The 12,568-nt window shown below is 45.4% G+C and overlaps 1 protein-coding gene across 1 annotated transcript in view; it reads right to left on the reverse strand.

The window, feature by feature from the left end:
- ZC3H3 (zinc finger CCCH-type containing 3) overlaps positions 1 to 12,568 on the reverse strand; it is a 777,623-nt gene that overhangs the window by 75,241 nt on the left and 689,814 nt on the right. Inside the window, exon 11 of the mRNA XM_029592180.1 lies at positions 4,016 to 4,224. Coding sequence (XP_029448040.1) covers positions 4,016 to 4,224 — 209 coding nt within the window. The remainder of the gene's footprint in view (positions 1 to 4,015; positions 4,225 to 12,568) is intronic.

The following is a 12,568-nucleotide window of genomic DNA, read 5'->3' on the forward strand; positions in this document are numbered from 1 at the left end:
TTGGATAATAGAAGGACTAGGGGGCATTCCATGAAGTTAGCAAGTAGCACATTTAAGACTAATCGGAGAAAATTCTTTCACTCAACGCACAATTAAGTTCTGGAATTTGTTGCCAGGGGATGTGGTTAGTGCAGTTAGTGTAGCTGGGTTCAAAAAAGGTTTGGATAAGTTCTTGGAGGAGAAGTCCATTAACTGCTATTAATCAAGCTTACTTAGGGAATAGCCACTGCTATTAATTGCATCAGTAGCAAGGGATCTTCTTAGTGTTTGGGTAATTGCCAGGTTCTTGTGGCCTGGTTTGGCCTCTGTTGGAAACAGGATGCTGGGCTTGATGGACCCTTGGTCTGACCCAGCATGGCAATTTCTTATGTGCTTATGTATATATAATGCACAAGAAACAAGCAGAAAGGGTGACGGACGTATGGAATGGTTTCCCAGGGAGGGAGGTAGAAGCACAAACAATAGCACAATTTGAGAAAGCCTGGGATAGTTGCAAAGAAGTGAGAAGGAAAACCAAAGATCAACTGGATTCCTTGGCATTGCTGCAGGAAACAAAATACCGTGCAGACCAGATGGTCCGTAGGGTCTTTCTCTGCTGTCATATTCACTAGCCCCGAACCCAGCCATCACATCATATCTCCAAAGAGTATCCATGCAGGGCCTCGCTCTCTCTTGCCAGGCTTTTGACTCTTCATTCCTAGAAAGCTCTCAGAACAGAAGCAAAAAGGCGTCACATTTCAGTACAACAGATGAGCAGAGCGCTAGGTGCCACTCGACCTACATCTTAATTATCTTGTTCTTTCAGTCCTGAGCAGAGAAACGCTGCTGCTTGGTGCAATTTGACATGGAGTCACTTCCTCCACAGACTAATTAACATGGCCTTGCTTGCAAAAAAGACACACTAGGAGGAAAGAAAAAACCCTCAGCAGAGCTTGAAACACATCTTTTGTCTGCCTTCTCTTCACACCTCTCCGGGACAATTAGGGAAATGCAAAATTGCCTGCATTAGTTCCGAGTCGCATATACAGCCCCACACGCAACCTAGGAGTTAGTAACACAGCTCTGAGTAAAGTGATTTATGTTACTGAGGAAGGGAAATGTCTTTGAATTGCAAATTGCAGAAGTGCAAAGTGATGTGATATGAGAAATGATTGGTTTTTTATATTGTTAGCGTTATAATGCCACAAGGGGTGCAGAGGTGATGCCAGCAGAGACTGGGATGAGGATGATGAATTCATGGTACAGATGTGCTGTATAGGGACTTCTTAAGAAAATGTATGCACTTAATTGTAGCGTGTACATGGTTTTTTTTATATAGAAATATTTTTAACAACCAACATTCAGGAACACACAGCCGAGTACATATATTGTCTAATACCAGGCTGTAGAAGGATAAAACTTCAAACTACACGTTTTTGCTTTCCTCCCCAACAGAACAGATACCTTATTCCCTCCTCCCTTTCTAGCTGCCTCCCCCACCCCCCATTATAACAGTAGCCTAGAAACTACTCTGAGTAAACAGGATCCATCTTCTCCCCGTGGCATCCCATAGAGCTCAGAGTATTGACGACTCACATTTAAAGCACTCACACATTTAGCACCATGCTTCTAGCCCTGGGCTGGTGTACACGTTTAGAAAGTCCAAACCCATCCCTGCACTCAGTTTTTCAGTTACATTTTTCTAGGTACATCCACAGCACGCTTCAGTGGCAAGCCAACATGTACACTAGCACCCAACCAAGGTTTTGTAATAGTATTTGCACACTCAAACCCACCTATTCCTGAATCAGCTGAGCTGGTATTCATAACAACATAGAACACGATGGCAGGTGACGACCGCAGGGCCCATCTCGGCAGTTCATTCTTCCTTTCTATTTCAAATAGGCAGATTCTATTGGATCTTAGACTTTACGCTAACTTCCCCGCCACCAAGAACTCTTTGTGCTTATGCCACACTTCCTTGAATTCTGTTACTGTTTTTTGGCATCTACGCCCTCCACCGGGAGGCTGGTCCATGCATCCAATGCCCATTCCGAGAAGAAAAGCTTCATTACGCTGCTCCTGAGTCTACCCTCTGCCAACTTCATATCCAAATGAGGACTGGTTAATCTAGAGTCACTCTCTGCCCTAGCCACACTGGGAAACTGCTTCAAGAATACTCTGTGGTGTACACATCTAATGCTGAAAGCATGCACGTTTAATCGCTCCCCGAGCAACTCATCTTAAAGTGAAAATAACTTCCTGGGCACGATCAGATGCTGCCAGGGGAAGGTTCGCACATCTCCTTTTAGTGTGAACACAGGCAACTGTGTGTTTTATGAATGCTGTTGCTATCTGCCTTGGGGTTGTGAAAGGCGGAATATAAGACGTTGTAATAAATACATAATAAATAAGAATGAATGTGCTTGCGATATTCTACTGAAGATGTGTCGAACCCCAGGCAGTGTTTTGCCTCCTTTTGGCATAGGCCTGCACACGCTGTACAATATTCTACAACAGTAGGACTGCCTCCTGTGCTTCCCCCACAGTCAAGAAATGCTGAAGGGGAAAATTAGAAATACATGGACATGAAGCTCAATGCTTGAAGGACCAAGCACAGAAAAAATTCAACACATCTAACTAGAAACCAATGTACAGAATATAGCTTTATGTTCATCTGTAAAACCTAAGTTTCTTGACAGAGAAAAATGGACTGGATCCAATATACCATTTGATCTGGGAAATCAGCATTTCTGTAAGTGGAAGGGATAAGTCGTATAATGCTAGGACAGTTACAACTATGTCAATTAAACACCAGAAATCTACAACATGATGGTAAGTAAAGACCTCGCGGCCCATCAACATCTCCTACTCAACTTTATAGTCTCTTCCTCTCCCTTGGAGATTCTCTGTGCGAAGTCCATGTTTTCTTGAATTCTGACACAAATGTCCAATACAAGCATGTCTTTTCAAGAGAAGGCTTTCAGACAGCCATACGATATCAGCAGAATGCACTTCATAGCTATCCACCTCGAACGCCTTGGGCCGATTCTACTCCCCTAATATCCTGAAGCACTAGTAGCAGGAAAGGCACATAGAGGCTCAGAGAGGAGTTCTGCTCTCCTGGAAAGAAACTCTTGGGCACCTGCTATCCTTGCAATACTTAGCCTGTGGTTCTTCAGCGTTCTTATGGGCTCAGACTCTTTCTGCACTGAGTAATGTTTTTTTTTAGTTTCACTTCTTTATTTGCTACACCTCTTTCCAGTTTCTTGGCTCCTCCTTCAATGGGCCTAGTTGTAGCTTGGTGCCACCTTTACCAGAAATGTAGCCATTATTTTATTTATTTATTTATTATTTTTATATACCGACATTCGATCTGAGATATCACACTTGTTTACATTCAGGTACTGTAGGTATTTCCCTATCCCCAGAGGGCTTCCACTCTAAGTTTTGTACCTGAGGCAATGGAGAGTAAAGTGACTTGCCCAAAGTCACAAGGAGCGACAGCGGGACTCGAACCCTGGTCTCCTGGTTCATAGCCCCACTGCTCTAATTCCTCCTCCCTTATGCCTCTTCCCTTAGCCATGTAACTGAACCACTGGGACGCCATGCTCAACGTAGCCAGTTTTCATTCCTAAAAGCGTCCCCCCACTGGTGACAAATGTCAGTGTGTAAAACTGTAACCGATGGGGCCATGGCTACTCTTGACTTTCAGAGCGTGTCCTTCTTGGGCCAATCACACCAGATATGATTCGATAAGGATTATGTTATGATCAGGAAAGATGACATGCCGAGCTTTGCGTGCTGTTCTCAGCTCAATTTTTAGAATCCAAATGTCTAAAAAGTATCCAGTTTTAACCAGAAAAGTGAGAAGATCCAAGCTGAAAGTCAGAGAGCAGCCACACCCAGGAATCTGACAGTCGCCCGTTTACACACTGCCATCAGCAGGTCAGCATAATTAATATAAAATGCCATGGGAATTCCAAGCTGAACGTTTTCCCTCGTGTGCCGTGTTCACCATACAAACACTACCCACCTGTTTCATCGTCCCTCAGCTTAACTCTGCCTGTGGCACGTACGCCATCGTCACCTGGAGAGGACGGGGACGACTGCAGAGAGATGAAAGACGGGAGCTTTCGTAATCCGCTGCGTCCAGGCTCATCTCCATCATCCAAAGGTTTGACTTTGCTCGCCACCATTAATTTGGGGGCCCCATCTTTGTTCAAGCTGTGAACCCACGTTCCCCTAAAACGGAGAGAGCAAACGTTAGCCCTGGCAAAGAGGGGGGGAACAGTGCGAATGTGTCCTAAATTACAGCATAGAGAGGCTCCATCTTGGGCCAGTCTGATTGCTATACCTGGTTTGGCAACTCACGTCGATATGAGCTGGAGATGCAACATAGTAAGATAAAGATCAAAATGGCCCTTTCAGTCTGCCCAACGAGGTGTTTAGGGTTGTAACTGTCACTCCGTGCAGGTTACCCCATGCCTTCTTTGTAGGGTTTGTAAGTGCACTCTCTGTTAAGGTTACCCAAAGGTAGCACTTACAGCCCTCAGAGTGGGAATTCCAGCTATCATGCAAAAGCAACAGCCACTGGCCAGGACCAGGATCCACATGAACTGGGGTTCAAATGTAAAGGTTGGGCTATAGAGGGAGGGTGTTACAAGAAAGGGGAATATCACCAGCAAAAAAAAAAAAAGAGTTAAGCTAATTTGAAAGCAGCAAAGTTCTAGGCAGTATTATTAGGTGGGGGGCAGTTTTCCAAAAACAATCAGTGCCTCCCTTAGGTGCCTAATCTTGGGTACATTTTCAGTCAGATTTAGGAGCCTAAGTTTACAATTTGGACCAGCAACTCATGTGCTTAGATTTAAGCCCCTAGGGAAAAATTTACTAAGTTGTGATTTTTTATGGTGGGAGAGTTCAAATATTTAAAAAGGGGGGGCGTCCCTGCGATATTATGCTTCTCCCCTGCAAATTATAGCAGCAGTATCGTGGCACAAATGCATGACAAAAACATTCACACCAGGGTATAGGGGGCTTAAGTGCACGATGGCGACCGACCTCGGCCGAGGCCGTCATTGCATTAAAGGGCCTCCACTCCCTCCAAATCCCACCCCTGGGGGTCTCTGGAGACCTCCCCCCATCCCCCACCTTTCAAGGCAGCTCTAGACCAGAAAACAAAATAAATGACTTCTAAAACCACATGGTAACAGCCTATCCCCTTCCAAAGCCCCTCCACTTTTTCTTAAAAAGTCCCTCCACTGCTTTCAAACCCCCCCCCCTTCCTTCCAGGCAGCCCCACAGCAACCCCATCTCTTGCCCCGGGTCCAAATAAGAAAACATCCCTGGGGTCTAGAGGCCCCCAAGCCCCTCCCCCTTGCCACAAAAAAGGTGCCCTGGTGGTCTGGAGGGGTCCCCCCTATCTTTTCGAAGGCTCGGGGTAGCCAGAGGGAGCCCAGAGTGCCCTCTAGCTCCGGACCTGGTCGATGCTATTTTCTGAAATTCGATGGCCCTCACCTTGCCCCCATCACGTAATGGATCGGAGCAAGGCCACATGGCTTAGGTCCTGTCCCCAGGCTCTGCCCCTATCACATGATGCAGAGTTCTTCGGGACTCGATTCTGGCCACTCTTCTTGCTATTCTTATCCACGATAGTGGGTATAATTGTTTAACCTTTGCTGATGACATTCAAGTTAAGGAATATATATCAACCCTAAACACCTAGAAGAGGTCCAATCCCTTTAACCATTGTCTGGACAGAACTGCACAATGGTTGTGCACTCACAGATCAAAATGAAATCGAGGAAAGCTGGAATCCCTAGGGATAGCTCGATCTAACACTACTCTAGCTACTACTCCTTCTATGTAAGGTATAGAAATCTCTCTAAAGAAAGTCGTTTCTACCTTGGGAATTAAACTTGACTCAAAGCTTAGCATGCACCATCACATTTCATCTCTTATCCAGGCTTCATTCTCCTGTTTGAGAGATATACCTCACCTTCAGCCAGCTCTTGATTAAGCAGGATCCATGGGTTTTAGTGCATGCTTTATTTCATGAATTGACAAATAAATAAATATTGTAATACCCTTGTCCAGAATACTGCAGCTATACTTATTTATGGTCTTAGAAGATCATGTCATCCCAGTCCTTCAAAAGTTACACTGGCTGTCTTTACTAGCTAGAATTAAATTAAAAATTATTTGTCCGGTTCTTCAGTTTGTATATGTAATCTACCTTACTGTCTATCTTGCTGACTCCATACAGTACAATATGAACATTACAATCTTCCCAGCAAAAATTGCTGGTGGTTTCCACAGTCCATGTTTTGAGATTGGAACAGACATGCTGTACCTTCTTTAGCTTTCAAGATTCAACCATGTGGAATGCATTGCCTATTGACATCTGCAATGAGCGGGACTACCTTCAATTTAGAAAAAAGTTAAAATGTGGCTTTATATGCAATCTTACAATTAAATAGAAATTAACTATTGATTTTTATGAGCTATTCTATAAGTTCAGTAAGATTACAGTAACGTCTTCCTTTCTGAGATGAATTCTCCCTTAAATAGATGTCTATTTTATTTCTGTATATTATGATTGTATTATCATTGTTGGTAGGTGCATCAAGCACTTAATGTTATTATGTATGGATTTTATTGTAAACTGCTTAGATGTGGTTTGACAAGTGATATATCTAAAATAATAATAATATTAGGGGACAGATATTATGGCAACAGCCTTGTTAGTGTTGCGATTCTGCCTGTTCAGGCAGCTTCTCATCCTTTTTTCTTTGCTTTGCCGCTTCCCTCAGTACGGCTGGAGCCACGCTGTTTCAGCTTTTCTTGCAGCCCGGGCTGCCGATGCTGGAGCCGCGCTTCTGCACATCCCGCTGCCCAGAGGCCACTGTCACTCTCTCCATGCGGCTGGAGCCGCGCTGTGACACTCTGCGTGGCCTAGAGGTCACGACGCACTTCTCATGTGGCTGGAGCCGTGCTGCTGTCTCTTATGCAGCCAGGAGGTCGCTGAAGGCATCCCTATTTGGCCCGGAGGCCACCGACCTTAACTCAAGCCCTCTGTGGGAAAGGGCCATCATCCCCGGTCTTTCCTGGCGGATGGAGCCGCACTCGGTTCACCTTCTGCGGCAGGGAGCCGCCATCCATCCCGGGGCCTGCTCTGAGGCCTGGTTCCTGCTCCTGCAGTCTTCAGCGGCAGGGACGCCGCTCTCCATGGTTCTGAAGGGGTCTGAACGCTTCAACCTGACAAAGGACTTCATGTACCAGAATTCCCTGCTTCATGACGGGTTTACTTACAGTCTGCAATACAGCTGTAATTAGGACATTGAGAAACTCTCTGTCAGCACATTGCACATTTTCAATTTTTTGGCTTCGCTGTTCTTATTCTCTGATAAGCTTTCACTGCTGTAACCTAGATTAGAATAATGGATGTATTATGTGATGGGCTGTATTACTGCAGACTCGCGAATTCCTTTCCAGAACTGCAAGTCCCAGCAGCCTCTCCTGCAGAACATGGGAGAAGTTTCACGAAAGTTCCAGGGTGTCTAGGGAGGGGGTCAGTAGCCCCTTCAGCCGGAATATGCTTGCTCAGCAATGCTTAGAACGCATGTGTAAAAGATAAGAACTGTAAAGTGCATAAGAGTCTGCTCCTGGAGGGGAGGGGCATGCAGTTGTACTGAGCCTTTGTCTTAGCTGCATCTTGCTGGCAATAAAAGTCTATCTTTACGGATCAGTTGTCTGGACCTCCTTACTGACTAAAAAGAGACGGTTACATTTGGTGAGCCTCAGCCAGGAGGTACCGGGGACGCTATTTTAGCCCCCCAGTTGGTCCAGGGGATTTTGTGGCGGAGTGATCCCCCAGACTTGCCTGGTGAGTGGCCACCGCTGAGTTCAGTGATCAGGTATCTGAGGGGGTCATTCCACGGAGATCCTCTGAGACCTTTGGGCTGGTGATCCGGGAAGAAGGCTTTCATGACGTTCGGAAGAACCCTGCAGGCGAGTATTATGGGAATGATGGGAAAAGTGAAGAATAGCTAAAAGAGTAGCAAATAACCGGTCCATCCGTGAGGGGACCGAGGGGGCTTTGATCACACCCCAAGCGGTGGTTTGGTAGGAACTGCATTCCGAAAGCCACGCGCATAAAAAGAGGAAAAAGAAGTAACGCATACGATAGTGGGAATAGGTTTCTTGTTGTGTGAAAGAGAGTGAATGGCCTCGCAGTTCTAGGCCGGGCTGACCGCGTCCTAGTCGGGGCGATTGTGACCCTTTTGTGTCTGACGGGTACGGACCCCTTACCTATCCGTCTTCCCTTCCCTCCTTTGTCTGTGAATTCTATCCTGATGGGAGGGGGCGGTTCGACTCCACTAAAAGCCATGACGGAACACTATAGGGAAGTGTTCGATAGACATAAATGTACTAAACCCGGAATGATTCAACGATGCACCCATAGGTGGCCCAGTTTGTGTGTAAATTGGCCTCCGGTAGGAACTTTCGATTTCCAAACGGCCACAAGGGTCCAGAATATAGTTATACGAGAAGGGAATCCGGGTTGCCCTGAGGATATACCGTACATAACTGCTTGGATTGCAGTTATTGAAAATCCTCCGTCGTGGGCAAAGAAGTTAGTGGAGGGAGCCGCCCTCGTAATGGTGGCTCAGGCGCACAAAATGGGGAACTGGAAGTCCCCATTATTAATTAAGGATTGTAATGTATGTAACTGCTATCTGTGAATTGCAAGCACATGTACCAGGGATTTTTTTAATTGTTTTAAACCCTAATAAGAAGAGATTTTGGTTTACAGATGCTGCACAAGACTACTATACAACAAATTAATGTACAGTGTTAAGTTAAAATACTGATTTGATTACTGGAGAATGCATTTACTGGTGTTGACGTTTAGAACTTGATGGCAGTTAAGGGTTAACGGCAGAGATAATTACAGGAGAGAGGAGGGAATCGAGCCAGAGGAAAAAAAAAAAAAAGACGTTGAGCCAGTGCGTAGTGCATTCAATATGGCTGTGCGTTTCAATGCTGACGTTAATCAGAAGCTTTCAGTTTTCTCATATCTTCTATCCCAGTGTCCTCCCTATGCTTATCTTTCTATTCTCTAATACCATGTTAATTATTGTTCTTACTTGTCTCCTATATATTATCTGTTATTTAAAAGTTACATTGGAACGCATGATAAAGTATGAACTCTCTTTTGCTGACGCAGTTTATTTTGAAGCTGTCTCTGGGAAATTTAGAGAAATGATTAAGAATGGGTTCTTTGTTAAAGTTTTTCTTGTTGCTTCTTTGGCTAGCAGTAGTTAAATATGCAGAGCTACTCCCTGTTTTAAGGAACTGGCAAGATAAGACAGCCAAGCATGTGCAGCGCTGACTGTGAGAATTACAGGATGCCGTTTGTAAAAAAAAAAAAAAAAAAAACCGGAGAAAACAAAGACTTAATATTAAAAATTTTGATTCAGTGGCAGGCGCAAGATAAGGATTATTGGAAGTTGTGGGCAAGAGAAGGGGCCACTATGCAAGATTAGGAACAAGAGCAAATATGAGTCGGCCCAAATGATAAAGTAGTGGCCCACACACACACACACACACACACACATATATATATATATATATATATATTGCAATTATGTTCTTTGACCACTGGTGGGGGCTGGGCTCTGGCTATTACCATATGTTCTTAGTGTTTGCAATGTAATTGATACAAGGCTTCCAAGGGTTTGATCATCACTCCTGCACACCTAAAGCGCCCCCCCTGGATCCTTGCCTGCAGATCCAGGTTGACTTTATTGAATTAACCCAATGCCAAACTTACAAGTATGAAGGAAGCAATGTTTTGCAGCTTCTCAGCCTCGTCAGAATTGATTTGCCTCCAGGCGCAGGTCACCTATTCAATTTCCAGATGGATTGTGATCTTTTCATCGTATTTTGAGATGTATGGGAACAGGGATCAGGAAGAGAAGAAAAGGGCCCGTCCCTGCAACCAGGAACTTAATAATAGAGACCCGACATCCGAAAGAAGCTGCAGAAGGCCGAAGGCTTTGAGGGCATGAGCCTCAGCCAGTTAAAAGCTATAGCAGACCAGGTATGTGGAAATAGAGAAGTGGAAGAGAAAAGAGAGAAGCAAGTAGAGACATGAAGGAGAAAGTGACTGTTAGCCGCCGCTCTCGAGGACACGCGGACGGGAAGGAGCCAAGACAATGGCAGACCGCGAAGAGGAGGGGGAACAAGACCCCCCCCTTTGGGAAAGAATCAGTGTGCGTACTGCAAAAATGAAGGCCATTGGAAGAGAGACTGTGAAGAATGGCAAAAGAAATACGGGAGCCCTGCAGTGAATACTAACGACAAAAATGGACCTGCACCGACACAAAGGGGCCGAGGAGGAAGGAGATCGGACAACCCCCACTGGCAGATGGCGGGGGAGGCGACAAGGAGCATACAGCCTGAAGAGACCGGGAGGGAAGAATCCCCACTGACCCTCTGGTGGAGATCCACGAGGTAACACAACAAAAATCAGGGGCCTGTTGGACTCAGAGGCCAACGATCTGTCATGACTGCACCAATCGGCCCCCCCGACGAAAGAGACTGTTTCTATAGTGGGCGCCTCAGGTCAGGTACTCACTGCCCCTCTGCAGAAAGAATGAAGTATACAAGTAGGCGGGACCATGGTATCCCTTATCGGATGGAACCTGCTGTGTAAGCCTCAGACCACATTGAGATTTCAACCAACAGGGGAAGTTAAAGCCTCCTTCGGGGACCATCCAGTGATACTCATCTGTCCCCTCCAAGAAGAATGGAGACTACATCTTCCCATAGTCGAACGAACCATCGAACATCGATATGAAAACAACACCCCCCTCAACAAAAACGAAGACAACTGATGGATAGTGTACCCCAAGTATGGTTCGAACAGATCCCGGGAGGAATAGCTATCGACGCTACCCCCATATGGATAGAGATGAAACAGAATGCACAGGTGATTAATCAACCTCAATACCCCATTCCATATATGGCCAGGCAAGGAATCCAGATACATCTGCAGAGACTGTACGACTTGGGCATTCTCCGACGAATCCGATCTGCTTGGAACACCCCTTTGTTGCCCGTAAAGAAACCTGGATCTGATGATTATCGACCAGTACAAGACCTACGGAAAGTGAATAGTCAAGTAGAAGATCTAGTAGCCCTCGTGCCAAATTCATATTCAATCTTGGCTCAAGTCTCTCCTGCATCAAAGTGGTACAGTGTCATTGATCTCAAAGATGCCTTCTTCTCCGTCCCGGTGGCGGAGGAATGTCAGAAGATTTTTGCTTTCACATGGGAAAATGCACCTACTGGAATAAAGCAGCAGTACACATGGACTCGTTTGCCTCAAGGGTTTAGGCACTCACCTACGCTGTTCGGTGAGCAACTGGCAAAAGACTTGAAGATGTACCAAGTCATGTATGGGCCAGTAATACAATACGTGGATGATCTTCTGGTGTTTCGAGAGACGTACCTCGAATGTGAAGTATCCACTCTTCAGCTGCTAAAGACGTTGTACTCAAAAGGGTATCGTGCAAGTAAAAAGAAAGCGCAAATCTGTGAATTGGAAGTAGAGTATTTAGGCTTCCAAATACGTGGAGGAACCCGTTGTCTGGGAATTTCTCGCACCAGTTCAATACGAGGTCAACCTGTACCCACTTGTAAGAAGGAACTCCGAGCGTTCCTTGGAGCTGCAGGATACTGTAGACTGTGGATTGCTAACTATGCAGTTATGGCCCAACCCCTGTACGACAAGTTGCGGGGTAAGGAATCAGAGTCTCAAACTTTTCAATGGGAAGGACACGAGCTAGCAAGCTTACGTCAATTAAAAGAAGCCTTAATTGAACCACCTGCTTTAGGATTGCCAGATGTAATGAAACCATTCCATCTATTCGTCGATGAAAAGAAAGGAATGGCCATTGGGGTATTGACTCAAACTCTAGGCTCATGGGAGCGACCTGTTGCATATCTCTCAAAAGGAATGGACAATGTTGCAAAAGGATGGCCTGGTTGCCTTCAAAGCATTGCGGCTGCATGCTTACTAATTCCAGAAGCAGTCAAATTAACTTTTGGTCAAACTCTGAACGTAACAACTCCCCACACCATTCAAGGACTGCGAGAGACCCATGGACCAAAATGGATGACTAATTCACGTCTCGTCAAGTATTAAGCCTTACTGTGTGAAACACCTGAAATTCAAATACAAGACAGCAAAAACTTGAACCCGGCCACTCTTATGCCGGCACCTGAACCAGTTGCCCATGACTGTGAAGAAGTCATGACTACAATACATTCCAGTAGACCAGACCTGAGGGATCAACCCTGGCAAGGAGCTTGGACTTTATTCACTGATGGGAACAGCCAAATCATTCATGAGATACGTTCTGCTGGATATGCTGTTGTATCCGAAGATGAAATCATTGAGGCTCAACCTTTTCCCCCAGGAACGTCTGCACAAAAAGCTTAACTAATTGCTCTTACTCGAGCTCTGCAGTTGGCAGATGGAAAACTGTAAATATCTATACAGACTCTAAATATGCCTTTC

The sequence above is a fragment of the Rhinatrema bivittatum genome, chromosome 2, assembly GCF_901001135.1.
Source record: "Rhinatrema bivittatum chromosome 2, aRhiBiv1.1, whole genome shotgun sequence".
Lineage (NCBI taxonomy): Eukaryota > Metazoa > Chordata > Amphibia > Gymnophiona > Rhinatrematidae > Rhinatrema > Rhinatrema bivittatum.